The sequence below is a fragment of the Phocoena phocoena genome, chromosome 1 (genome assembly GCF_963924675.1).
Source record: "Phocoena phocoena chromosome 1, mPhoPho1.1, whole genome shotgun sequence".
In the NCBI taxonomy this organism is placed as follows: domain Eukaryota; kingdom Metazoa; phylum Chordata; class Mammalia; order Artiodactyla; family Phocoenidae; genus Phocoena; species Phocoena phocoena.
Window position 1 is genome coordinate 96,160,828 of NC_089219.1, and position 27,580 is coordinate 96,188,407.

The 27,580-nt window shown below is 36.4% G+C and overlaps 1 protein-coding gene across 1 annotated transcript in view; it reads left to right on the forward strand.

Annotated features, from left to right (window-relative positions):
- Positions 1-27,580, forward strand: part of GPSM2 (G protein signaling modulator 2) — a 48,269-nt gene that overhangs the window by 11,658 nt on the left and 9,031 nt on the right. Inside the window, exons 7-13 of the mRNA XM_065878699.1 lie at positions 2,149-2,304; positions 3,428-3,536; positions 4,403-4,532; positions 20,126-20,196; positions 22,639-22,815; positions 25,131-25,290; positions 26,183-26,400. Coding sequence (XP_065734771.1) covers positions 2,149-2,304; positions 3,428-3,536; positions 4,403-4,532; positions 20,126-20,196; positions 22,639-22,815; positions 25,131-25,290; positions 26,183-26,400 — 1,021 coding nt within the window. The remainder of the gene's footprint in view (positions 1-2,148; positions 2,305-3,427; positions 3,537-4,402; positions 4,533-20,125; positions 20,197-22,638; positions 22,816-25,130; positions 25,291-26,182; positions 26,401-27,580) is intronic.

Sequence of the window (27,580 nt, forward strand, 5' to 3'; positions counted from 1 at the left end):
TTAAAATCCTTTAAACCTGTTTAGCACGTATGGTGTGTATAGTTATATGCTCGCACACCACCACCACCAGTTACGGCTTTCCAGAGAGGCCACAAGAAAGCTTGGTAACAAATAGATGCCCTAGTCTCCTCCAGTGATGACTGAATTTCCCACCATCATCCTACCATCTTATCGAGCAGTCATCCTCCCACCCTCTCTGCCCAGCTTTGATCCTTGCTGTAAGCTGAGGCCCCCTGTTCACTTACTCGAGGAGTTAGTACTCCCAGCTTCTTCTGTGGCAGGGTCTCTTTAATCTATCTGTAGACTTGAAGCATACATGATAGCAAAGTTTAAACTGCTTCATATTGCCTGCCCTGTGCTGCTTTCTAGATTGTTCGGAGTTTTCTCTAATTAGTGGGAACTGAAGGCCCATACAGACCTTAGGCAGAAGCCAGTTTGACTGAACCAAAGACACAGTCTTGATTGATTTATATTTTATTGTTGAAAAATCCATGAGAGAGTTCTGGAAAGTTCATCATCTAAAAAAAAAGGTAAAATTGCTTTAGGTCCATCTAAAAAACTAGAATGTCATCCCATCCTCCTTTAAACTTCAACTAATGGTTGATATTTGTTGGTTGACTAGTTATGACTAGTTAGATGTGAAATATCCTTCCAAATAAAGTACATCACTATACAAGGAGCATATGTTTTGATTTTAAATACAAAAGTTTCTTATATTTTAAATCCAAAACACATAGAAAAGTCTTAATAAATGATGTACTTGTATTAAATACTGAAAAGTTCTGTAATAAAGTGGATGGTGGCTGTCTGACTAAAGAAGCATGAGTATAAAGTAATGAAATTTACCCCTGCCCCACACACCCACAAACAGGTAGAACTCAGAACTTTACACATATTCCAAAAATATTGATTAAAAATATTTTTGGAACTCGTCTTTGGAATTGTTTTCAGGGCCATACAAGAAAACTCTCTTAACATTATAGATCCATAATAGAAAGGACAGAAAGCAGTAGTTTGGTAAACCTACTTTAGTAATTGAGTTTGGTTCCAGAAAGACTTCCAACCATTTACAAATTAGCTGTACTCTCAAAGAATAACAGCGTGCCAGAAAGGGTTGTGCCACAGGGCCGGAAGCAATTCCAAAAGTCTTCCAAAAGTGTTTGAGAGGGCAGGCAACGTTAGAACAAGTGGGTAGCCTCCCAAGGTAACAGCTTTAAAGGTATCATCATTAAACATATAATTTCAGGTTTGTTTGCTTAAAAAAAGCTATCACATTATCATATAGTTATAAATGATATGAAGTATTTATACTGTTTGGCAGAAATTATAGGAAAGAGTCATTTAAATTACTGGATCCAAAAAGCATCTGTAGATTTAAGCACTGATGATAATAATAACAAAACATATTAACATTTATTAGCATCTATTGTGAGCAAGATGCTCTTCTAAGCACGTTATATATACTAATTCATTTAATCCTCACAAACCCCTGTGAGGTGTTTTCCCCATTTTATGTAAAAGGAAATTAGTGGATAGAGAGGGTGAGTGACCTGCCCCAGTCACAGAGCTACTAACTGACAAAGTTGGGATTTGAACCCAGTCAGCCTAGCTCTAGGGTCCATGCTCCTTAATTGCTACACTAGCTTCTCATTGATTCCACAAGGTAGAATTTGGTTAATATTTAAATGTAGCATTTAATATTTTTCATGAATCAGTGACTAATGGCCTATACATAACAATTTTAACTAAGTATTTTCAATTTTGACAAAATGTAAAGGCAACAGTATGATTGAAAAGAGAGGGTATGTGGACAAACTTACTTTACGTTATTGCACTGCAACAGCGAAAGTTTTTTTTTTAATGTTAAAAATACTGTTTTAATCTTCAGAGGCACTTGATCTCATGCATCTGTTCTCCTTTTCTCTGGGGAATTAATAGGACTCCTACATTTATTCTAAAAGTCTGGATTTGCTTTTTGTGTTTCAAGGACATCTCTTCATTTTATCTAGAAGTAATAGAGAAAATATGGGATATTAGGATCTAAAACATTTACTTTAAAGGCAGGAGGAAAAGTGAGTTTTATTTTATGGTTATTATAGCCAATATAGTTATAATAGCCATTATGTAAGAATTAATTTCTTTTTTCAGAAAGACACTACTATTGGCTCGACAGCTTAAAGACAGAGCTGTAGAAGCACAGTCTTGCTACAGTCTTGGAAACACATATACTTTACTTCAAGACTATGAAAAGGCCATTGACTATCATCTAAAGCACTTAGCAATTGCTCAAGAGCTAAATGATAGGTAAGTTATATACCTTTTTACTATAGTTATGATAAAATATAGATACATTGTTGAATCCTTAGAATATTTCCTTTAAATTTCTTTTTTTGTTTCCTTTGTTTTCTTTTTAATTCCTTTTTAAGGTATTTCCTCTGTTTCAGTAACATCCTCTGTATGTTACTGTTTGAAGGGCTAGAGAGGATTAGAATGGTTCCATATAACCTTGAACCAAGATCAGTAAATAGGTCACAAACTCAGTTGCCTGCAAAGGCCCTCCTGACTAGATCAGTGTGAAAATTGTAGTGACATTAATAGGCCCAACAGTGTTAAGGGGACAGCTGCTATTCAATTCCAGCTAAGTGTTGCCTGGCAGGAATGAGGATCCAGAGCCGCCTCTTTTTTCAAGAGAAGCTGCAAGTCCTGAGTTTCATATAAAATCTTCTGAGTTTTAAATGTTGATGTTTAATTCTTCTGTTTTTAAAAAACTGTATGAAGAAACAGAATATCTGTGCAGGACTTTAGTCTGTGATGTTTGCTTTAGTAGGATAGATTTTTATCTCAGTATGAAGAACTCTGAGAATGTTATTCAGAATGAAGTATGCTACCTCAAGAGGTGAGTTCTCTCTTCCTCATGGTGTTCAAATACAGACTGAATGATTACAGACTGAATCCTCGTAAGGATGCCATGGAAAGAAAATGGGGTAGTTGAACTGCAAGACCTATCCCTGAGACTTTATTTATAATATACTGCATGTTTAAAAAGGATGTTTTCCATTTTAAAACATGACTCTGAGTTCATTATTATGTGGTTATTCTAATACAGTTGTCCCTTGATATCTGCAGGGGTTTGGTTCTAGGATCCCTTTGGATACCAAAAGCCATGGAAGCTCAGGTCTCTTATGTAAAATGGTGTAGTACAGTCGGCTGTATCCGGGGGGTTTCTCAGATAACGGTTGAATCCATGGATGTGGAACCTGAAGCAGGCCAACTGTATGTCTCTAGTATTATGATAGTTTGTTCTTTATAAGAAAGACCAAATAAATCCAAAGCATTGCTTATGCCTTTAATTACTGCTAGATAGATTTTATTCTTCACACAGACCTCCTTTCAGATAACTGCATGTTAGCTTTGAATTATTTTGTAGAATTGGTGAAGGAAGAGCATGTTGGAGCTTAGGAAATGCATACACAGCTCTAGGAAATCATGATCAAGCGATGCATTTTGCTGAAAAGCACTTGGAAATTTCAAGAGAGGTATGAAACTAAAAAATTGTTATCTGTGCTATTGCGATTCACAGATCTGCAGCCCTATTATTTCTCTAGAATGCTCCTATATGGCTGAGTAATAAATTTAATTATATATTGTTCTCTTGGCATAAGAACTGCACAGAGCATTTTGAGATACAGATCAGGGGTATGTTTGCACTGGCCTTGATATAGGAAGACAGGAAGGAAGGGCTGAGCATGGAGGAATGGGAGAATTACTAACATATGCCTCCGCTGTCCCCCCATCTCTACGTGGAAAAGTAGCGTGGTATGAAAGGAAGAACACGGCTCTTAGAATCAAGGACTGGTTCCTGTTACAGTTCTGCCATTTGCTGGCTATTTGAGCTTGGAAACTTTTCTGAGCATCATTTCTCTCATCTGTAAAATGGGAATAATAATAATAGCTGCTTTGCAAATCGTTACACAGATTAGAGATAAAGTATATATAAAAGTACCTAGTATAATGTCTAGTGCTAGCTTAATAAATACTGTTACTATAGGTTGGAAATACAGTATTCTAAGGAAATTGTATTCATGTGATGCCAAGTTAACGTGTCACAGAGTAACCTACTTTATTATTTAAGGTGATCATAGAGATTAAGAGCAATCTAATATTTAGAGAAGTAAGGAATTGGTAGAATGTAATTATCTGTCCTCTTGTCATATTTTAGTCGCTTTTCTTCTTTAAAATACTATTAATGAAAAAACACATTTCATTCATAGTATTATAATTTTAAAATAACTATTTTCATCTCTCTAGTTTCTTCCAGTTTTAGGTTGACAACCTTTTCAACTAATCTTCACCATTCTTTACTTTAAATACTACTCTAAAGTATAAATGCTTGTGGTTGTAGGTTGGGGATAGAAGTGGTGAACTAACAGCACAACTCAATCTCTCAGATCTTCAAATGGTTCTTGGGCTGAGCTACAGCACAAACAATTCAATGATGTCTGAAAATATTGAAGTTGATAACAGTTTGCATGGTAAGTATTAGGTCTTCAAAACCCAATTTCTTTATCCTCAAGATTTACATTTAAATTACTTATCTCATGTTTACCATATCCAGAGAGATATATAACATAGGAAGCTCAACTATTATACTTTTTTGCTTTACCACTGTCCCATTAATTTATCAGTATGGAATACAGTATTTTATAGCTTTCATCATGAACTTAGAAATGGTAAAGGTATAACTATTTTGTTTAAATATTTTTAAAATACATTTAAATTCTGTATCTCTAGGCCCACTCAAAAATTTATAAATGTGAAGATGTGAAAATTAAAACATTTTATTGTTTAACCTCTTTGTTTCAAATGTCTTTACGTATTTGATTTTTGTTTAGCTTTTATTCCTCCCGTTTCATTTCTAAGGGGGAATCTCTTAGGATTTTTTATTTTTTTAATTCAGAAAACCCAGAAGTTTTCTTTAGGTGCTGATTTGGTTTTGACATTGCTATAAGAAAAAAATATGCTATAATGTCTCTGTTTCTAAGTGAAAAAAAAAAAAACCTACTGTTGATTAAAAAAATAAAAAGGAACAAAAAGTAGAACCACATTTTTGGATACCATCTATATGTAACTATGTGAGATCCATTTTAAAGATCCAGCCAAGGCTTAAAAAATTCTAAGTCTGAAAAAAATTACTGACACAGACAGATGTTTTGAACTTGAAAGTCAGTGAAAAATCTAGCTTTTATCTTCCCAATATCCTCCTTTAACCCATACAAAGAAAAGGAAGAAGAAAAAGAAATTAGTGGCTAGTCATCTAAGACTTTGAAAGAACATTTAATTGAAAAATGATATTGAAGTATGAACAGTATAGTAAACTGAACCGTGTACTTTGTAATTGAATAATGGGCTAAAAGGTTTTCCTGTGTTTAATTTTCAAGTTGGTTAGGTTGTAATAGCTCTCATATTTTAACAAATTATCACTTGTCCTCATGGACCGCTCTAGCTATAGACCTATTCCTTTGTTCCCCTTTACAACAAAACTTGAAAATAACATCACTGTTCCTTGTCTTTACTTCCTCACCTCCCATTCTCTCTTCAAACCACTGGACTCTGGCTTTGGCCCCATGATGATACTAAAACCTTTTCAAGGTTACCAGAGAACTCCATTTTACCAAATACGTTGATCAGTTTTAGATGTCCGTATATTTGATTTCTCAACAATATTTCCTGTAGCTGATCATTCCCTCCTCATAGTGCTTTGTTCGTTTGGCCTCCAGGATCACCCTCTTTCTGGCTTACCTCCACCTCACTGGCCACTCTGTCTTCATAACTCCCCTCTCTTCCTCATCTTTCCAATCCTTGACATTTGTCGTACCTGGGGTTCTGTTGCTGGACCTCTTCTCCCTTCCCTCTTCCCTCTCTCCTTCTCTATCTTCTGTCCATCCATATCCTTCCTCCTGATTTTATCCTTTTTCCTCTTATCCTACACTCTAGATCAGTGCTTCTAATAGAACTTTCTGTGAAAATGGAAATGTTCTGTATCTGTGCTGTCCAGTATAGTAGCCTTTAGCCATATGTGACTGTTGAGCACTTGAAATGTGGCCAGTGCAAAAAGAAGTGAATTTTTAAATATTATTTAATTTTAATTAAAGTTTTAAAAGCCACATGTGGCTAGTGGCGACTATATCAGACAGCACAACTCTAGATGATTTCATTCAGTCGGTTGGCTTTTATATCATCTATATGCTGATGATTTTCAAATTGATATTTCCAGTCATAATTTCTCTCTTGAGTTAGAGTTTCATATGTTTAACATTTCCACTTGAATATCTAATTGGCATCTAAAACTTAACACATCCAAAATGGATCAATTGTTTTTTTCTCCCCAAACATGTTCTTGCTTTAGTATGCCCTGTCTCAGGAAATGGTACCATGATTCACACCAGTGTTCAGGCCAAAAACCTAAGGGCCATCCATGTTCCCTTTCTCCCACCCACTCCTACATCCAACCTATCAGAAACCCTACCTTCAAAATATATCCCTAATCTCTCTTACAATGTACACTGCAACAGTCTTAGTACAAGCTGCCAACATCTCCCAGTAGAGCATTAGCCTTGCAACTGTTTCTTTTGGTTCCGCTGTTGATCCCTCACACTGACTTCCACAGGGCAGCCAGAGTGCTTTTTTAAAATATGAATCAAGTCATGTCATTTCTCTGCTCAGAACCCTCCAGTGACTTCCCATCATACCTGGAACCAAATCTTCAGTCCTCATCGTGGCTAAAAGGCCCTATAATCTGGGCCCAGACTGCTTTATCATTTCCTCCCACACCCCCTGCTCACTTTGGCTCCATGAAGACAGGTGTTTTTTGGTCTCTTAGGTTCATTGCTGTATCCCTAGTGCCTGGAAAAATCTGCTGGTTAAAGGAACTGCAAGAAAACTTGTATAGGGACTCCTCTGGTAGTCCAGTGGTTAAGACTCCATGCTTCCACTGCAGGGGGGCACGGGTTCAATCCCTAGTCGGGGAATGAAAATCCCGCATGCCATGTGGTGCAGCCAAAAGAAACAAGAAAACTTGTATATTTCTGGTGTTGGCTCAGGGTGGAGAAAAGGAGTCTCCCATAAGAATCTGAATTCATAAGCCTATCTACACACTGGTTTGGAATTTGATTTATTCTACCTGCACAGTATAAGAAAGCCCAATCCATTAAAGTGCTTTTGAAAGCACTTTAGAAATACTAAAGTAGAAATACTCCTAGGGACTTAGCAGAAGTAAGATCAAATATTTTCCGGAGGTAAGCAAGCCATCCTTTATCCAGGCCTATAAAGACTCAAAACAACAACAACAAAATTACCAAATACCTAAAGAAGCAAGCCAGAATGAGTAAGAAAACAAACAAAAGCAAAATCAGGTCACCAAGATCTTCAGAGTATAAAATGACTATGATTAAATGTTTACAGGAATAACAGAATTGAAACAAAGGAATAACAAAAATGATCATGCAGATTTGAAAAAAATAATAATAGCTAACAATTATTGAGTGCTTACTATGTGCCCAGGCAGTGCTTTGCCTGTTTTAACTCATTTAATCCTAACAACTCTAGGAGGCAGGAGAGGTTAAGTAAATTTCCTGGGGTTACCTTTTTAAGTGGTAGAGATGGGAGTTCAACCTAGTCAGTCTGGCTTCAGAGTCCGTCTTAGCTGATACTTCTAGCTTAATGTGATTTTAACATACCTCTCAGTAATTGATAGGTAAAAATCAGGAGTCAGATATCAGTAATAATATAGAGGATTTGACCAGCACAATTAATGGGCTTGATGTGTTTTTCAAATTGTGTGTTTGACCCATTTAATGAGTTATAAAATCAATCTCAGGTGTTGCAACTAACATTAAATACATACACACACACATACATACATATTAATGGGGTTATCATACATAATAAGGGCAAGTACTGTTGTGTGGAGATTTTGTTCTACATTTGTGTAAGTGTATTTAGGGTTGCAATGCAAATGTATTCTTTAAAGTTATAGTGGATCTACATTATTATGTTAGTTTCAGGTGTACAACATAGTGATTCAAAATTTTTATAGATTATATTCCATTTAAAGTTATTATAAAACATTGGCTATATTCCCTGTGTTGTACAGTATATCCTTGCATCTTATTTGTTTTATACATTGTAGTTTGTACCTCTTAATACCCTACTCCTATCTTGCCCCTCTCCTTTTCTCTTTCCCCACTGATAACCATTAGTTTCTTGCCTGTATCTGTGAGTCTGTTTCTGTTTTCTTATTTTTATTCATTTAATTTTTTTAGATTCCAAATGTATTTCTTAATATGAGTCACAGTTAAAAATATGGGTCACACTGATTTAATGGACATACAGAATACTGTGTCAAGCAACTAATCAATTCACATTCTTCTAAAACATTCATGAAACAGGTCCAAAAATTTGACCACATGCCAAACCAACAAATTTGAAGGAATCTGTATCACATAGATTTCATGCCCTGAGCACAGTGCAGTTCAGTTAGAAATTAACAAGAAGATAATATATAAAACATATTCATTTGAAAATACACACTTCTAAGTAACTTATGGTATGATTTAAGAAGAAATCATAAATAAAATTAGAAAATGACTTAGGACTGAATTATAATTTATGTGATACAACTTACCTTAGTTCTTAGAGCAAAATTTATATTGTATCATATTTTAAAAGGAAAGAGACTCAGTGATCTAAGTATCCAGCTTTTAAAAAGTTAAAAACAAACCAAAAAACGGAAAAGAAAGTAGAAGGCAAGAAATAATAGCAGAAATTAATGAATTTAAAACAAAGATTCAATAGAGAAAATTTTTAAAAACCCAAATTTCATTCTTTTAAAAGCCTAACAAATCTACTGCAAGATTATTTGAGGAAAAAAAAAAGAGAGAGAAAAGGGGATATAATGTAGATGCAGCAGACATTGAAAAGATAAGCGATTATCCTGAATAATTTTATTTAAAAACCTAAGAGAAATGGACAATTTCTAGAAAAGCAGCTTACCAAAATTGAATCTAGAAAAATCTAATGGTAGAATGTAATGTGAATGGATGGCATCTCTAATACCTAAAACCATAGGGAAATTTGATGAGTCATTTAACATCTTTCCACTGAGAAAATACCTGGCCAAGGTGATTTTACAAGTGTGATCTACCAAACATTTAAGAAACTTGATTCCGACCTTCCATAAAATTTTATAGGTAACTAGAAAAGTGGGAACACTTTATCAGTCTTTCTGAGAATAGTATATCCTTGATATCCAAACTAGACAAGAACAGTATGTACAAGAAAGGAAACTTACAGGCAAATCTTTACTCATGAACATAGATGCAAAAATTTTAAACAAAATATTTGCAAACCAAACCCACAGTGTATTTAAAACAAATAAATAGGAATTCAAGTGGACTGAATATCAGGAAATCAATTAATGTAATATACCAGTAAACATAGTAAAGGAGAAAATAGCTCAAATATCCAAATATATCAGTAATTCTATTAAATGTAAACGTTCCATTTAAAGGACCAGGAGTATCAGATTGGTAAAAGAATAAAATCCAACTAAGCCTGAAAGTAAAAGGATTGAAAAAACATACCATGGAAAAACGGATCAAGAGAAAGCTGGTACAGCTGTACTAATATCAGATAAAATGTACTTTAAGGCAAAAGACTTTGTTAGAAATGAAGACAGTCACTTCACAATGGTTAAGAATTCAATTCACCAGGAAGATAAAAGCCTTAAATTTGTATGTATCTAGCAAGCCTAATAACAAAGCTTCAGTGTACATAAAGCAAAACTGACTAAACTAAAAGGAGAAATGGGAAAATCCAGAACCATAAGGGGAAATCTAAACACATTTCTCTCAGGAATTGCGCCTATCGGAAAACTAAATATTTTAAAGGATGTCAGTTCTTCCCAAGTTGATATAAATTCAGTGTGCTGCCAAGCAAATAATGGCAGTTTTTTTGTGGAACTTGACCAGGTCATTCATGAATGTGTGTGGAAGAAAAAAGGGCTAAGAACTCAAAGCCAAAACATTCCTGATGAAAAACAAGAGATAAGAAGTGCTTTCTCTACAGATATAAAGATTATAAAGCTACAGTAATGAAGGCAGTGTGTTACTGGCATAGAGACAAATAGACCAATGGAATGGAATATAGAGTCTATAATCCTTGCATATATGGCAATTAATATCACACAAAAATAAATTCTTGATGGATCAAGGATTTAAGTATGAAAGACAGATTTAGAGCAATAATTATGATCAGCCAGCTAACACTTGCTGAATGCTTACTACTTACCAGGCATTATACTGACCCCTTTACAGATGATGGTGCATTTATCATCACACAGTGATCTATGAGGTAGGGGTATAGTTGTCCTTTACAAATGAGAAAATCACAGAGAGGTAGTTGCCCAAGGTCATATCACAATGAGTGATTGGTCTGTTCAATCAGAATGCTGTACTACCTCTGAAAATAAAGGAGAATATCTTCATGATATCAGAGAGGGGAAGGATGTCTCAAAACACAAAAACAAAAAAAAAACCCCACAAAAACAAAACCATTACGAAAAAGATTGACACTGAAATTAAGAACTTCATTTCATTAAAAGAAACTGTAAAGAGATAAAACACAAACTGAGAGGACATTTGCCACACAAATGATTAAAAAAGGATTTGTATCCTCAATTTATAAGAACTCCTATGAATTAAAAACAAGACAAATAACCTAACTAAAAGATAGGCAAAAGTGATGAACAGAAGAAACACAAATAGCCCATAAATATGTGAAAAGGTATTTAACTTATCGGGGAAAACCATAGTGAGGTAATATTGGTGGATGAGGTGGATGAAAATTAAAAGGCCTGATAACACCAGTATTGAAACAATACAGGTAATAGAAACTTTTATGCAGTGTTGATAGGAGTAGAAATTGATGTATTCAAAAGAGTAGTCTGGCAATATTCTGGTAGAGTTGAAGATGTACCAACCGTATGATCTAGCAGTTCCACTCCCGGTTACACTCATCTGTTATCCAGACTGGAACAAAGGCTTGCTCGTGTACACGAGGAGATATTTCCAAGAATTTCTGTAGTAATATTGCTTATAATGACAAATGATTGCAAGCAACCTAAATAGCTGTCACCAATAGTTCCTTGTCCTAAAATCGCAATGAAAATTAAACTACTCACACCAACTTGGATGAATCTCACAAACATGAGGTTGCTCAAAGAAAGCAAGTTAGAGAACATACACAGTGTGAGACCACTTATGTAATGTTATATAATAAGCTCCATTGCTTAGAGATATATACATATGTAATGAAAATATAAAAACTTAGGGAGGAAGAGGGAAGTTATGGGGGGAATTACAAAAGGGGGAGTTAATGTGTCAGTTGTGGTTTTTTTTCTTTTTTTTTTTTGCTTCTCAAAGTTCTTCTGTTTTACAAAGTAAGCAGCACATGATACACAATTTGACTGAAATAATTTTCAGAGTTGGAAAAGTTACAGATTTTTGTGACAAGAAAACCCAGGGTAGGAACTACTTATGGAAGGAAGGCAATTTGTTGAGAAACTACGTTCCCTTACCCCACCCCTGTCAAGTAAAAATCTCAAAGAAAGGGACTGAAAGGGTAGCAACTGGAGAGGTTTACAGATTCACTTTGTACAAAAAGAATGACTTTAGATTTCATTACTTTCTAGTGCATCCAATTTCTTTAAGAAAAATTTTTTCTCTTTATGTGAAATAGCTAAGAATAAATGAAGTAAAAGGCTTGTTACAGATGATGACTCTTCACAAAAATTTATAGTCATAGTTCAAATTACCTTCTCAGTGGCTATGTTTTCCAATTAAACTCAGAGCACTGCAACCAGCCTCATCATTTTGTGAGCTTATTGTTTTAGAAGATATATTTATTTCATTCTTTATCTTCAAGAGTTTCTTATCAGGGAAGAAAATTCTTGACATCATAAACAGTAACAACCACATTATGTGAGTATTTGTTTTCTGATGGTATGTATTCAAAAGTAATTTAATATTTTTAATCTATTTCCTACAACACTATTCCCAGAATAAAACTGTCTGAATAGAATAAGGTGTGGGAGCCAGTTCCTACTATCACCATGCCTCAAAGAAGATCATTAGAGCACTTCATGTTTAAAATGGAGCTTATGAAGTGGAGCAACAATCATTTTTTTTTAACATCTTTATTGGAGTATAATTGCTTTACATTGGTGTGTTAGTTTCTGCTATATAACAGAGTGAATTAGCTATACATATACATACATCCCCATATCTCCTCTCTCTTGCATCTCCCTCCCACCCTCCCTAGCCCACCTTTCTAGGTGGACACAAAGCACCTAGCTGATCTCCCTGTGTTATGCGGCTGCTTCCCGCTAGGTATCTACTTTACATTTGGAAGTGTATATGTGTCCATGCCACTCTCTCACTTTGTCCCAGTTTACCCTTCCCCCCACCGTGTCCTCAAGTCCATTCTCTACGTCTGCATCTTTATTCCTGTCCTGCCCCTAGGTTCTTCAGAACCTTTTTTTTTCTTAGATTCCACATATATGTGTTAGCATATGGTATTTGTTTTTCTCTTTCTGACTTACTTCACTCTATATGACAGACTCTAGGTCCATCCATCTCACTACAAATAACTCAATTTCGTTTCTTTTTTGGCTGAGTAATATTCCTTTGTATATATGTGCCATATCTTCTTTATCCATTCATCTGTCAATGGACACTTAGTTGCTTCCATGTCCTGGCTATTGTAAATAGAGCTGCACTGAACATTGTGGTATATGACTCTTTCTGAATTATGGTTTTCTCTGGGTATATGCCCAGTAGTGGGATTGCTGGGTCGTATGGTAGTTCTATTTGTAGTTTTTTAAGGAACCTCCATACTGTTCTCCATAGTGGCTGTAACAATTTACATTCCCACCAACAGTGCAAGAGGGTTCCCTTTTCTCCACACCCTCTCCAGCATTTATTCTTTGTAGATTTTTTTATGACGGCCATTGTGACCAGTGTGAGGTGACATCTCATTGTAGTTTTGACTTGCATTTCTCTAATGATTAGGGATGTTGAGCATACTTTCATGTGTTTGTTAGCAATCTGTATATCTTCTTTGGAGAAATGTCTATTTAGGTCTTCTGCCCATTTTTGGATTAGGTTGTTTGTTTTCTTGATACTGAGCTGCATAAGCTACTTGTATATTTTGGAGATTAATCCTTTGTCAGTTGCTTCGTTTGCAAATATTTTCTCCCATTCTGAGGGTTGTCTTTTCGTCTTGCTTATGGTTTCCTTTGCTGTGCAAAAGCTTTTAAATTTCATTAGGTCCCACTTGTTTGTTTTTGTTTTTCCATTTCTCTAGGAAGTGGGTCAAAAAGGATCTTGCCATGATTTATATCTTAGAGTATTCTGCCTATGTTTTCCTCTAAGAGTTTTATAGTGTCTGGCCTTACATTTAGGTCTTTCATCCATTTTGAGTTTATTTTTGTGTATGGTGTTGGGAGTGTTCTAATTTCATTCTTTTACATGTACCTGTCCAGTTTTGCCAGCACCACTTATTGAAGAGGCTGTCTTTTCTCCATTGTATATTCTTGCCTCCTTTATCAAAGATAAGGTAACCATATATGTGTGGGTTTATCTCTGGGCTTTCTATCCTGTTCCATTGATCTATATTTCTGTTTTTGTGGCAATACCATACTGTCTTGATTACTGTAGCTTTGTAGTATAGTCTGAAGTCAGAGAGCCTGATTCCAGCTCCATTTTTTGTTCTCAATATTGCTTTGGCTATTCGGGGTCTTTTGTGTTTCCATACAAATTGTGAAATTTTTTGTTCTAGTTCTGTGAAAAATGCCATTGATAGTTTGATAGGAATTGCATTGAATCTGTAGATTGATTTGGGTAGTATAGTCATTTTCACAGTGTTGATTCTTCCAATCAAAGGACATGGTATAGCTCACCATCTATTTGTATCATCTTTAATTTCTTCCATCAGTGTCTTATAGTTTTCTGCATACAGGTCTTTTGTCTCCTTAGGTAGGTTTACTCCTAGGTATTTTATTCTTTTTGTTGCAATAGCAAATGGGAGTGTTTCCTTAATTTCTCTTTCAGATTTTCCATCTTTAATGTATAGGAATGCCAGAGATTTCTGTGCATTAATTTTGTATCCTGCTACTTTACCAAATTCATCAATTAGCTCTACTAATTTTCTGGTAGCATCTTTAGGATTCTCTATGTATAGTATCATGTCATCTGCAAACAGTGACAGTTTTACTTCTTCTTTTCCGATTTGGATTCCTTTTATTTCTTTTTCTTCTCTGATTGCTGTGGCTAAAACTTCCAAAACTATGTTGAATAATAGTGGTGAGAGTGGGCAACCTTGTCTTGTTCCTGATCTTAGTGGAAATGGTTTCAGTTTTTCACCATTAAGAACGATATTGGCTGTGGGTTTGTCATATATGGCCTTTATTATGTTGAGGTAAGTTCCCTTTATGCCTACTTTCTGGAGAGTTTTTATCATATATGGGTGTTGAATTTTGTCATAAGCTTTTTCTGCATCTGTTGAGATGATCATATGGTTTTTCTCCTTCAGTTTGTTAATATGGTGTATCACTTTGATTGATTTGCATATACTGAAGAATCCTTGCATTCCTGGGATAAACCCCACTTGATCATGGTGTATGATCCTTTTAATGTGCTGTTGGATTCTGCTTGCTAGTATTTTGTTGAGGATTTTTGCATCTATGTTCATCAGTGATATTGGCCTGTAGTTTTTTTGTGGTATCTTTGGTTTTGGTATCAGGGTGATGGTGGCGTTGTAGAATGCGTTTGGGAGTGTTCCTCCCTCTGCTGTATTTTGGAAGAGTTTGAGAAGGATAGGTGTTAGCTCGTCTCTAAATGTTTGATAGAATTCACCTGTGAAGCTATCTGGTCCTGGGCTTTTGTTTGTTGGAAGATTTTTAATCACAGTTTCAATTTCAGTGCTTGTGATTGGTCTGTTTATATTTTCTGCTTCTTCCTGATTCAGTCTCGGAAGGTTGTGCTTTTCTAAGAATTTGTCCATTTCTTCCAGGTTGTCCATTTTATTGGCATATAGTTGCTTGTAGTAATCTCTCATGATCCTTTGTATTTCTGCGGTGTCAGTTGTTACTTCTTTTTCATTTCTAATTCTATTGATTTGAGTCTTTTCCCTTTATTTCTTGATGAGTCTGGCTAATGGCTTATCAATTTTGTTTATCTTCTCAAAGTACCAGCTTTTAGTTTTGTTGATATTTGCTATTGTTTGCTTAATTTCTTTTTCATTTATTTCTGATCTGATCTTTATGATTTCTTTCCTCCTGCTAACTTTGGGGTTATTTTCTTCTTTCTCTGATTGCTTTAGCTGTAAGGTTAGGTTTTTTATTTGAGATGTTTCTTATTTCTTGAGTAGGATTGTATTGCTATAAACTTCCCTGTTAGAACTGCTTTTGCTGCATCCCGTATGTTTTGGGTCATTGTGTTTTCATTGTCATTTGTTTCTAGGTATTTTTGATTTCCTCTTTGATTTCTTCAGTGATCTCTTGGTTATGTAGTAACATATTGTTTAGCCTTCATGTGTTTGTATTTTTTTTACAGATTTTTTCCTGTAATTGATATCTAGTCTCATAGCGTTGTGGTCAGAAAAGATACTTGATACGATGTCAATTTTCTTAAATTTACCAAGGCTTGATTTGTGACCCAAGGTGTGATCTATCCTGGAGAATGTTCCATGAGCACTTGAGAAGAAAGTGTAATCTGTTTTTGGATGGAATGTCCTATAAATATCAATTAAGTTCATCTTGTTTAATATATCACTTAAAGCTTGTATTTCCTTATTTATTTTCATTTTGGACGATCTGTCTGTTGGTGAAAGTGAGGTGTTAAAGTCCCCTACTATGATTTTATTACTGTTGATTTCCCCTTTAATGGCTGTTAGCATTTGCCTTATGTATTCAGGTGTTCGTATGTTGGGTGCATAAATATTTACAACTGTTATATCTTCTTGGATTGATTCGTTGATCATTATGTAGTGTCCTTCTTTGTCTCTTGTAATAGTCTTTATTTTAAAGTCTGTTTTGTCTGACGTGAGAATTGCTACTCCAGCTTTCTTTTGGTTTCCATTTGCATGGAATATCTTTTTCCATCCCCTCGCTTTCAGTCTGTATGTGTCCCTAGGTCTGAAGCAAGTCTCTTGTAGACAGCATATGTACAGGTCTTGTTTTTGTATCCATTCAGCCAGTCTATGTCTTTTGGTTGGAGCATTTAATCCATTTACATTTAAGGTAGTTATCGATATGTATGTTCCTATTACCATTTTCTTAACTGTTCTGGGTTTTTAATTGTAAGTCTTTTCCTTCTCTTGTGTTTCCTGCCTAGAGAAGTTCTTTTAGCATTTGTTGTAGAGCTGGTTTGGTGGTGCTGAATTCTCTTAGCTTTTGCTTGTCTGTAAAGGTTTTAATTTCTCCGTCAAATCTGAATGAGATCCTTGCAGGGTAGAGTAATCTTGGTTGTAGGTTTTTCCCTTTCATCACTTTAAATATGTCCCGACACTCCCTTCTGGCTTGCAGAGCTTCTGCTGAAAGATCAGCTGTTAACCTTATGGGGATTCCCTTGTATGTTAATTGTTGCTTTTCCCTTGCTGCTTTTAATATTTTTTCTTTGTATTTAATTTTTGATAGTTTGATTAATATGTGTCTTGGTGTGTTTCTCCTTGGATTTATCCTGTGTGGGACTGTCTGCGCTTCCTGGACTTGACTATTTCCTTTCTCATATTAGGGAAATTTTCAACTATAATCTCTTCAAATATTTTCTCAGTCTCTTTTTTTTCTATTCTTCTTCTGGGACCCCTATAATTCAAATGTTGGTGTGTTTAATGTTGTCCCAGAGGTCTCTGAGATTGTCCTCAATTCTTTTCATTCTTTTTTCTTTGTTCTGCTCTGTGGTAGTTATTTCCACTATTATATCTTCCAGGTCACTTATCCGTTCATCTGCCTCAGTTATTCTGCTTTTGATTCCTTCTAGAGAATTTTTAATTTCATTTATTGTGTTGTCCATCATTGTTTGTTTGCTCTTTAGTTCTTCTAGGTCCTTGTTAAACATTTCTGGTATTTTCTCCATTCTATTTTTAAGATTTTGGATCATCTTTACTATCATTACTCTGAATTCTTTTTCAGGTAGACTGCCTAATTCCTCTTCATTTGTTTGGTCTGGTGTTTTTTTGCCTTGCTCCTTCCTCTGCTGTGTATTTCTCTATTCTCATTTTGCTTAACTTACTGTGTTTGGGGTCTCCATTTCGCAGGCTGCAGGTTCATAGTTCCCATTGTTTTTGGTGTCTGCTCCCAGTGGGTAAGGTTGGTTCAGTGGGTTGTGTAGGCTTCCTGTTGGAGGGGACTGGTGCCTGTGTTCTTGTGAATGAGACTGGATCTTTTGTTTCTGGTGGGCAGGACTGCATCCGGTGGTGTGTTTTGGGGTGTCTGTGACCTTATTATGATATTAGGCAGCCTCTCTGCTAATGGGTGGGGTTGTGTTCCTGTCTTGCTAGTTGTTTGGCATAGGGTGTCCAGCACTATAGCTTGCTGGTCGTTGAGTGGAGCTGGGTGTTAGTGTTGAGATGGAGATCTCTGGGCGACCTTTCACTGTTTGACATTACTTGGGGCCGGGAGGTCTCTGGTGGTCCAATGTCCTGAACTTGGCTCTCCCACCTCAGAGGCACAGGCCTAACACCTGGCAGGAGCACCAAGACCCTGTCAGCCACATGGCTCTGATGAAAAGGGAGAAAAAGAAAAAAAGAAAGAAAGAAAAAATACAATAAAATAAAGTTAATAGAAAAAATTTATTAAAAATAAAAAAGTAATTTAAAGAGAAATAAAGAAGAGAGCAACCAAACCAAAAACCGAATCCTCCAATGATAACAAGCCCTAAAAACTGTAACTATACTAAAAAACAAAACAAAATGGACAGTCAGAACCCTAGGACAAATGGCAAAAGCAAAGCTGTACAGACAAAATCACAGAAAGAAGTGTACACATACACACTCACAAAAAGAGGAAAAGGAAAAAAAGTATATATATATATAAAATAAACAAAGGAAGAGAGCAACCAAATCAATAAATTGCAAATGATAATAAATTCTAAATACTAAACTAAGATAAACATAAAACCAGAAACAAATTAGATACAGAAAGCAAACCCCAAGTCTACAGTTGCTACCAAAGTCCACCACCTCAATTTTGGGATGATTTGTTGTCTATTCAGGTATTCCACAAGTTGACTGAGAGTACATCAAGTTGATTGTGGAGATTTAATCCACTGCTCCTGAGGCTGCTGGGAGAGATTTCCCTTTCTCTTCTTTGTTCGCACAGCTCCCAGGGTTCATCTTTGCATTTGGACCCACCTTTGCGTGTAGCTCGCCTGAGGGCGTCTGTTCTTTGTTCAGACAGGATGGGATTAAAGGAGCAGCTGATTTGGGGGCTCTGGCTCACTGAGGCTCGGGGGAGGGAGGGGTACGGATGCAGGGTGAGCCTGCGGGCGCAGAGGCTAACATGGTGTTGCAACAACCTGAGGTGTGCCATGTGTTCTCCTGGGGAAGCTGTCACTGGATCCCGGGACCCTGGCAGTGGCGGGCTGCACAGGCTCCCAGGAGGGGAGGTGTGGATAGTGACCTGCTTGCACACAGGCTTCTTGGTGGCTGCAGCAGCAGCCTTAGCATCTCATGCCCATCTCTGCTGTCCGTGCTGATAGCCGCGGCTGGCACTCATCTCTGGAGCTTGTTTAGGCAATGCTCTGAATCCCTTCTCCTTGCACACCCCAAAACAATGGTCTCTTGACTCTTAGGCAGGTCCAGACTTTTTCCTGGACTCCCTTCTGGCTAGCTGTGGCGCACTAGCCCCCTTCAGGCTGTGTTCACGCAGCCATCCCCAGTCCTCTCCCTGGGATCTGACCTCCAAAGCCCGAGCCTCAGCTCCCAGCCCTTCCCGCCCCAGCAGGTGAGCAGACAAGCCTCTGGGGCTGGTGAGTGCTGGTCGGCACCGATCCTCTGTGCAGGAATCTCTCTGCTTTGCCCTCTGCACCTCCTGTTGCTGCACTCTCCTCCGTGGCTCCCAAGCTTCACCCCCGCCACCCCCTGTATCCGCCAGTGAAGGGGCTTCCTAGTGTGTGGAAACTTTTCCTCCTTCACAGCTCCCTCCCAGAGGTGCAGGTCCCGTCCCTATTCTTTTGTCTGTTTTTCCTTTTTTCTTTTGTCCTACCCAGGTACGTGGGGATGTTTCTTGCCTTTTGGGAAGTCTTAGGTCTTCTGCCAAAGTTAAGTAGGTGTTCTGTAGGAGTTGTTCCACATGTAAATGTATTTCTGATGTATTTGTGGGGAGGAAGGTGATCTCCACGTCTTACTCCTCTGCCATCTTGAAGGCACCCCTCACCCCACCCCCCGTGGTTTATTTCTGAAGCTGGCTATCAGGTATCATGTATTTCTTATATTATGCCTTTTAAAATATTAAAGATTGAATGGATATGAAAGTTCTTCATATTTAATGACAACTTTTTGAAAAAATATTTTGAAGATCTTTTTATTTAACTTTTTTCCTGACTGGAAGTAAATCTGTCATCTAATGAGATCTTAAAATGGAAACAGGTAACTCAGAAGAGTAATAATATAGTATTGGGGATGTTATTTTGGTTCTTACCTCAAATTTGAAGGCCTTATGTTTTCCTTGTGTTTCTACTTACTTAAACCTCTCTACAGTTTGTTTGGGTTGTTTTTAGGAGACTGTGTATCATATAAAACTAGTTATTATATAAATGCCTTTTCTAAATTAAGGGGTAGTTAGTAACCAAAGTTAGTTTCCAACCAAAACGTTAACTTCTTACATCAAAACGTTTTAGAGGGAGTGTATATTTTATTTTAATTTAGTTGGTGTGGAAAATTATTATTCTTGAACGAATACATGTTTCCTCCTTCCATGTGGGTTTTTGTAGCAGACTTTAAATTTGAATAACACAGTGATGCTGAATTTTCAGTCTTAAGGGCTCCCTGGCTTACTTTTTTTACAAAGGTGCACGCCCCAAGTTTGGACGCCGACACAGTATGGAAAACATGGAACTTATGAAGTTAACACCAGAAAAGGTTGGCAGTTTTTATTTCTTGAACAATTATAACAAAATATTTTAGCAACTTTTAATTTAAATAATTTAAATAAGTCTTGTCATATATGGGTATCACTTTAACATTTTCCTTTGAAAAGAATCGAGTACAATGCAAAAAGAATGTGTACGGTATGCTGCCATCTGTTTAAGAAAGGTTTTATGCATATATATCCTTTGTAGATGCATAAGACATTTCTGGAATAATATATAAGATACTTGCTAGTAACGATTGCCTCTGGGAAAAGAATTGCTATCTGGGTTAGGAGAAACACTTTTATATACTATTTTGAACTGTTTGAATATTTTACTATTTTACCATGTACATGCATTACTTTTTTTAATTAAATGAAGAACAGGAAGATCAGAAAAGGATTAGGAAGACTTTTTTCAACTAAGTAACAGCAACATTATTGGCAAGATTAATGATATGTATGATCAAGCTAGTGTTTTTAGCTGCATTTTTGAAAAGCATTTTTTTTTAACTAACAAAGAAATAACTCTGTTCAAGATGCATCTTCTCTAGGTTTTTTTTTTTTAAGTAACAGAGAAGGGACTTTATAATTGGAAAAAGGTTATTGAAGAACAAATCTAGGCTGCTTTCTGCTACCTCCATTTATCTTAATTTTACATTGTTAAGGTATGCTTTTACTCCTTTATGGTGTATTTCTTGAAACACTTTTTATAAAATGTGTTTATTGGAACTATAAACACATTTGGAAACTTCCAACAAGGAAATTGAAATTATTGGTAATCCCACCTACCAGTAGTAACCAAAATTAATGTTTTTGTATTTATTCTTCTTGCATTTTCATATGAATATCATATTATAGATACTATTTTATAAGACATAGTAATATATCAACATCTTTCCATGTAATGAAATATTCTTCTGCCCTATTATAATAGGCATATTATTTTTTAATATTGACATTTTTTGTGTAAGTAGTCTTCGTAAGACCAACATCTGATTTGAACTAATATCCAATATATTTTTATTCCAAACAGTTACAGAGTTTTTAAAAAACTTCTGGTTAACTTCTGAAGGGCTTTCTGATTTCCCCCATATATTTACCTCTTATATTGGTGAGTGGTTCTCAAATCCTTAAATCTATAGATTAAAAAAAAAAAAAAAACCAGAACACAGAAAACTTAAGTCAGTTTAGATCTTCTTCGTTTTTCTAGTAGGTAGGAAACTAGTAATAAGCAACAAAATTAATTTGGTGCATCTGTAGTGGTACCAACAGTAAATTCCACGAGAAGCTGACCAGATTCAACCCTGTAATTTTCCAAGAGCCTAATGATGATAAAGCTTTATGTCTAATTTAAAATATGTTTAAGTGGAATTAGTTATTTGTGATTTTTTTTTTTTACCTCATAATATTTATTTATTTGTTTTAGTTTTGGCTGCCTTGGGTCTTAGTTGAGGCATATGGGCTCCTCGTTGTGGCACGTGGGCTCTCTAGTTGTGGCCTGTGTTCTCCGTAGTTGCAGCGTGCGGGCTTAGTTGCTCTACGGCACGTGGGATCTTAGCTCCCTGACCAGGGATCAAACCCGCGTCCCCTGCATTGGAAGATGGATTCTTAGCCACTGGACCAACAGGGAAGTCCCTAACTTCCTGTTTGGAAGTCATAATAAAGTCAAAGAGTTCAGTACAGTTTTATCAACAAAAGATTACTGCTGCTATGTAAGTTTTAGATGTTATTTTTTAGGGTTATAAATTCTACATACATCCAAAATTTCCAATTGTAGCAGATTTCTAAGTAACTCATACCAAGAATAAAACTTTGGCTTCTTCTCTGACCATTTAAATTTTATTTTTATGGACTTTTCGCAAACTTTGTTTTCTTTTCTTAGGTTTTTAAAAACCTCCATTTTAATATTTTGATAATGAGAAATCCGTAACACACATTCGGTACAAGCTGTTGAAAACAGTGAGTTAGGGACTTCCCTGGTGGCGCAGTGGTTAAGAATCTGCCTGCCAGTGCAGGGGACATGGGTTTGAGCCTTGGTCTGGGAAGATCCCACATGCTACAAAGCAACTAAGCCCGTGAACCACAACTACTGAGCCTGCGCTCTAGAGCCCATGAGCCACAACTGCTGAGCCCGCATGCCACAACTACTGAAGCATGTACCTAGGGCCCATGCTCCGCAACAAGAGAAGCTACCGCAATGAGAAGCCCACGCACCAAAACGAAGAATAACCCCTGCTCGCCACAACTAGACCCGCACGTAGCAACGAAGACCCAATGCAGCCAAAGATAATTAATTAAAAAAGAAAACAGTGAGATATACTGGCAAAAAGGAATTTATTAAGAGATCTAAGCCACTCACCCCCCTCCCCACCCCCAGTTACTAAATGGCAGATTATATATAGCTTTGGTGGTTTTTTTTCATGTCGTGCTTTCCATTTATAATTGTGTAGGTTCAAAACTGGAACAGTGAAATTCTTGCTAAACAAAAACCTCTTATTGCCAAACCTTCTGCAAAGCTCCTCTTTGTCAACAGATTGAAGGGGAAAAAATACAAAAGTAATTCCTCCACCAAAGTTCTCCAAGATGCCAGTAATTCCATCGATCACCGAATTTCAAATTCTCAAAGGGTATGTTTAAAATAAGTTTTTGAGTATTGTGTTTTGAGTTTTTTATATTCATACTGGATTTTTGTAATATATTTTTAGATATTCAGTATAAAATATCTTTGTTATTCAAAGAAGTCTTCTGTATTTTCCTATCTTTTCTGTGTTCTTCAAAGCTAGAAACTATAATTACTCCATTCATAGATAAGTTGCTCCACTACTTTGGGCAGTAATTATTTCTTTGTGTTTTAAGTCACTGTTGTTTGCAAAATTACTACCTTCATTTCACCAGAGTGTCTCCCAGTGAAAATGTCCTCCACTCAGTCTAGAAGTCAGAACAAATGAAATTCAGATGTTCAAGGAGTTTTAAATACTAATTTAAAATGAAGAGTGTCTGCATGCATCAATTTCTATTTATTTCTATTGTTAAAATTATACAGTTAAAAACGATGTTGTTTAAAAGTGAGCATAGATATCAGATTATTGAACATAAAAAATATTTAGAAGTTGAAAAATACCATGGGTTTACTGGTAAGTATCAGGGGTATCTCTACCTACCCTACAGTCTGATAAAAAGATCAAAATAAATTACAAAAGAAGATACTTCAAATTATCAAGTCCATTTTTCAAGCAGTTGAGAACCTTTGAAAAAATTGTTAGCCTTTTATTTTTTAACAGAAATTTCTATTGGTCCTGTTGTCAGCATTTTTTTTTTTTGTATCTGCACCCTTGTAGTGTCCTTTGCCTTGGTTTTCATCAGTTTTTTACATGTTCCTTACACATGTATGACTAACAAAAGGAAATTATTATAATTATTATTATATTATTAAAAATATTATGGGGTATATAAAAATGGTCCAAGAATATTTTTGTAGATCTGGAAGGCATATCTTTGTTCAAGGTTTGAGGTCTTAACTAAGCCCACTTAGCCCAACCAAAAATGTCTGTATTTTTGGAGCCTGTCTTTTGATATTCAGAATTTTTAATTAGAGGCTTTTTGCCCCTAGGGAAAAGTCTTTTTGTTAGTGATTAAGACAGTTGACTATAGCTTATGTACATACTTATTCCCAAACCTCAAGCTTGACGTGTTAAAAATTGTGCTGTCTCAAGCCCTCCTGTTTTCCTTACTTCAATTAAAGGGATACCATGTATACTACACTGTCACCCAAGCTAGGAACGCTGGTGTCATTCTAGACTCCCTCTCCTTCATTGACCACATCCAGTTAATCCCTATATCACTCAGATCTGCCCTGACCACCGTCCCCCCACCTTTAAAAAAAAATCTCTGTTACTATGTGTTAGTTCTTAATGTACTGCTTTATCTCTTACCCAGATTTCTGGAATAGGCACCTGAACTGACCCCTTTCCTTCCATTATTAACCCTTGCAATCAATTGGAAGGGCCAGTTCTGTTTCTGTACAAAACCGCTTAAAATTGGCTATTACCAGTGCTTCTCTTATGTCACATGGGATGTCTTTAACTTGTTAGTATGTCATACAGAGGTCCTTGTGTTGGTCTCTTCTTCCCCTCCCCTTTTCACCACCCCTGCATACCCTTCAGTTCATTATCCCCTAAACACTACAAAGCTTTGGAATTGCGCATTAATCTGTGTGAAACACCTCTACCCTGCAAATGTTTATTCACTCTCCAGGAACCCACTCAAGTATCACATAAGTTTCTGCTGTTTCACTTAAGAATTAGTTAAACCCTTCTCCCAAGGCTCATAACAGTTTGTATATATGTACTTCTATTATAATACTATCATTATGAAAACTAAAATAATTACTTTTATTAAACATTATTTTAGTTTTGAAGCTTTCCAAATAAAGTATAACTGGTACCCCTCTGTCTCAAATATTCATTTATTTGAAGTTTATATTTCTTCAGGATCTTCAAATCTTTAAATACAATAAAAGACCTTAAAAATCAATATGCCAGGAAAATATATATGCTTTCTTACTTTAATCAGTTCTTAGAAAGACTAGTTTACTTAAATTCTGTTGTAGAATCTTAGAACTGAACTTTGAACCTGGGGTACATGCCTGTATCACTGATATCTGCATAATTTATTCAGTATCTGTAGCAGTTCCCCTAAGTCTGAGGTACATTTATTTAGCTTTAGGAATACAAGGATTAAAAAATAACCAGAAATGCTTTTTGTTAGTTGGATTGAAATAACTTTTTATTACCAAGTGGTTGGCATCTTGTATAAAGAAAATGTCAATTGTTTATTTTTAATCTTCATCGTTTACCATTTGCATTTGAGGTATATATGATATTGTTTCATTGATGATCTAAGGATAATGCTGAAATATTTAGATTTCCTCTCAATATTTTAGAAAATCAGTGCAGATACTATTGGAGATGAAGGGTTCTTTGACCTACTGAGCCGATTTCAGAGCAATCGGATGGATGATCAGAGGTGCTGCTTAAAAGAACAGAACTCCGGATCAGCTTCAACAGCAGCTTCTGCCACTCCCCCCAGAATGATGCTACAAAGTAAGTTATCTGTGCTTCTCCTGCAACTTGATATTCTTGTGATTTATTTCTGAGAATTTAGGAGGTACAGTAAAGGAGCCTGAATCAAGGTACATCTGAAACGCTGGTATCTGTACAGTTTCAAACAAGGTTTTGTTTCAGTTCCCCTAAGTTTATCTGTATTTCTGGTCCAGTGCACTTTCTACTAACTATATCATACTGCCTCCCAAGTTTCCTAGGGGGTGGGGGAAAAAATTCTAACTTTAAAAAAATAAAAATAATGAGGAAAAAATTATAGTTATACATACCTTATAATTACATGTAAAATGCAGATACTTCATATGTGGATTAAAAAAGAAAAGCCAGGACAGACTGAAGAGGAACCTATGGCTATAGCAGAAGCTAAGGCTTGCCTGAGCCTTCGAAAGATCTAAAATAGGTTACTTAAAATTTTCTATCTCAGTTACCAAAAGACTTCCTCCCCCATAGACCAAGACTTGCCAGCAGCACTTAACTCAAAGTCTAGTTAGCTGAATGTCCTATCCAGGGCATGGGGTAAAAATACTGTCCATTCATCCTGGTCTGAGAAAGTATGTGAGAAAAACAATTTAGTTACCTTCTGAAATCTAGCCCCATATCTTATAAAGTTACATATTGGGTGACATTAGATGAAGGGAAATATAGTCAAGTCCGAATTACCTCCAAGAGGACCATCTGAAGTACTCTGGGATTCATTCTTCCCTCCCCACCCATCTAGTCTGGCCCCAGCCTATCAGTGACTCTCAGTGACAGAGCTAAAGCAGGAGGGCAGAAAGGGTGTTGGGAGTGAATAAGCCAGAAAGAAATTGTATGTATATAATAAATATGCTTAAATAACTTTATTATTTTTTGATTTTTTTTCCTCTTTTCATAGCACCATCTGTTTCCATGGTGTCCCCCAACACAGATGAGTTTTTAGACCTTCTTGCCAGCTCACAGAGCCGCCGTTTGGATGATCAGAGAGCCAGTTTCAGTAATTTGCCCGGGCTTCGTCTGACACAAAACAACAGTCAGTCAGTACTTGGCCACCTGATGACTAATGACAACAAAGAGGCTGACGAAGACTTCTTTGACATCCTTGTAAAATGTCAAGTATGTCTGCATATTTTTGTCATCCTGTATATATAGCTCAGATGTTGTTGAGAGCTTTGGCAGTATTATGATTCTAAATTGGGAAGAGCTCATTTTGTATTAGAAAGGCAATAAGTTGATTATTCAGGGGTCCATCAGACACTGTTTCTTCTCCCTTATGATCGCTTCATATTTTGTGTTCCTTTTGGCTGGTGAGGTGGGATGTTGCCGATGACTCCCTCTGAGCTGTAGTAGAGACTACAGGAAGAGCCCCTCTTCTGAATTTTCGGAATAGCATCAGGAACAACCCAGTGATTAATATGGAGAGAGTCTAGCTGGGGCCCTTTCTAGACAGTTTACCATTTGGGAGAAATGTATATATTGAGATAGCTTTCATATTTTAGCTGTTTTAATAATTATTAACCAAAGTGGTTAAGAAATATCTCAAATGGCTTGGACAGGACCATGAGAAAAATAATGCTTATTTTCACTAAAAAGAGACATTTCCTGTGCCTAACCCCTATGGCTCAGTTTTCTCATTCATAAAAAGATGAAATGATGATCTCTCATTCATTCAATCAAAATATTACCGAACACCTTTTATGTTCTGGGCACTATTCTAGATATTGGGGATACACTGCTTTTTAAAGGATCCTACATTTTAGCGGGAGAGACATTGAGTAAGAGTGTGTGTGTACAGATACATAGATAGGTAGTATATGTCAGGTACTGATACTTGCTATAAAGAAAATTAAAGCAAGATAAAGAGGTAATGGGTAACCAGGGGTGGTGGTGGTGGTGGTTGATGGAGTGTCTGTTTTAGACATGGTGGTTAGGCAAGACCTTTCTGGGTTGACACTTGAACACAGACCTGAATGAGGTAAAGCAGTCAGCCATGTGCATATCTACCGGAAGAGCGTTCCATGCAGAGACAGCAAGTCCCCTCTTGGATATAGAAGCTTAGCAGGTTCAAGGAATGGCAAGGTGGCCAGTGTAGTGTGACTGGTGTAGAGTGAGTAAAGGGTAGAGGAAAGTGCTACAGGATGAGGATGGAGAAGTGATCAGTGCCTAGATCTTATAGGCCCTTGTAGGCCATGATGAGGTCTTGTGTTCCAGATGTGATAGGAAGACATTGGAGGGTTCTGGGAGATCATCCTGACCATCACTGAAAGAATGTAGTGGCAAAGGGTGTTTGTTAGTA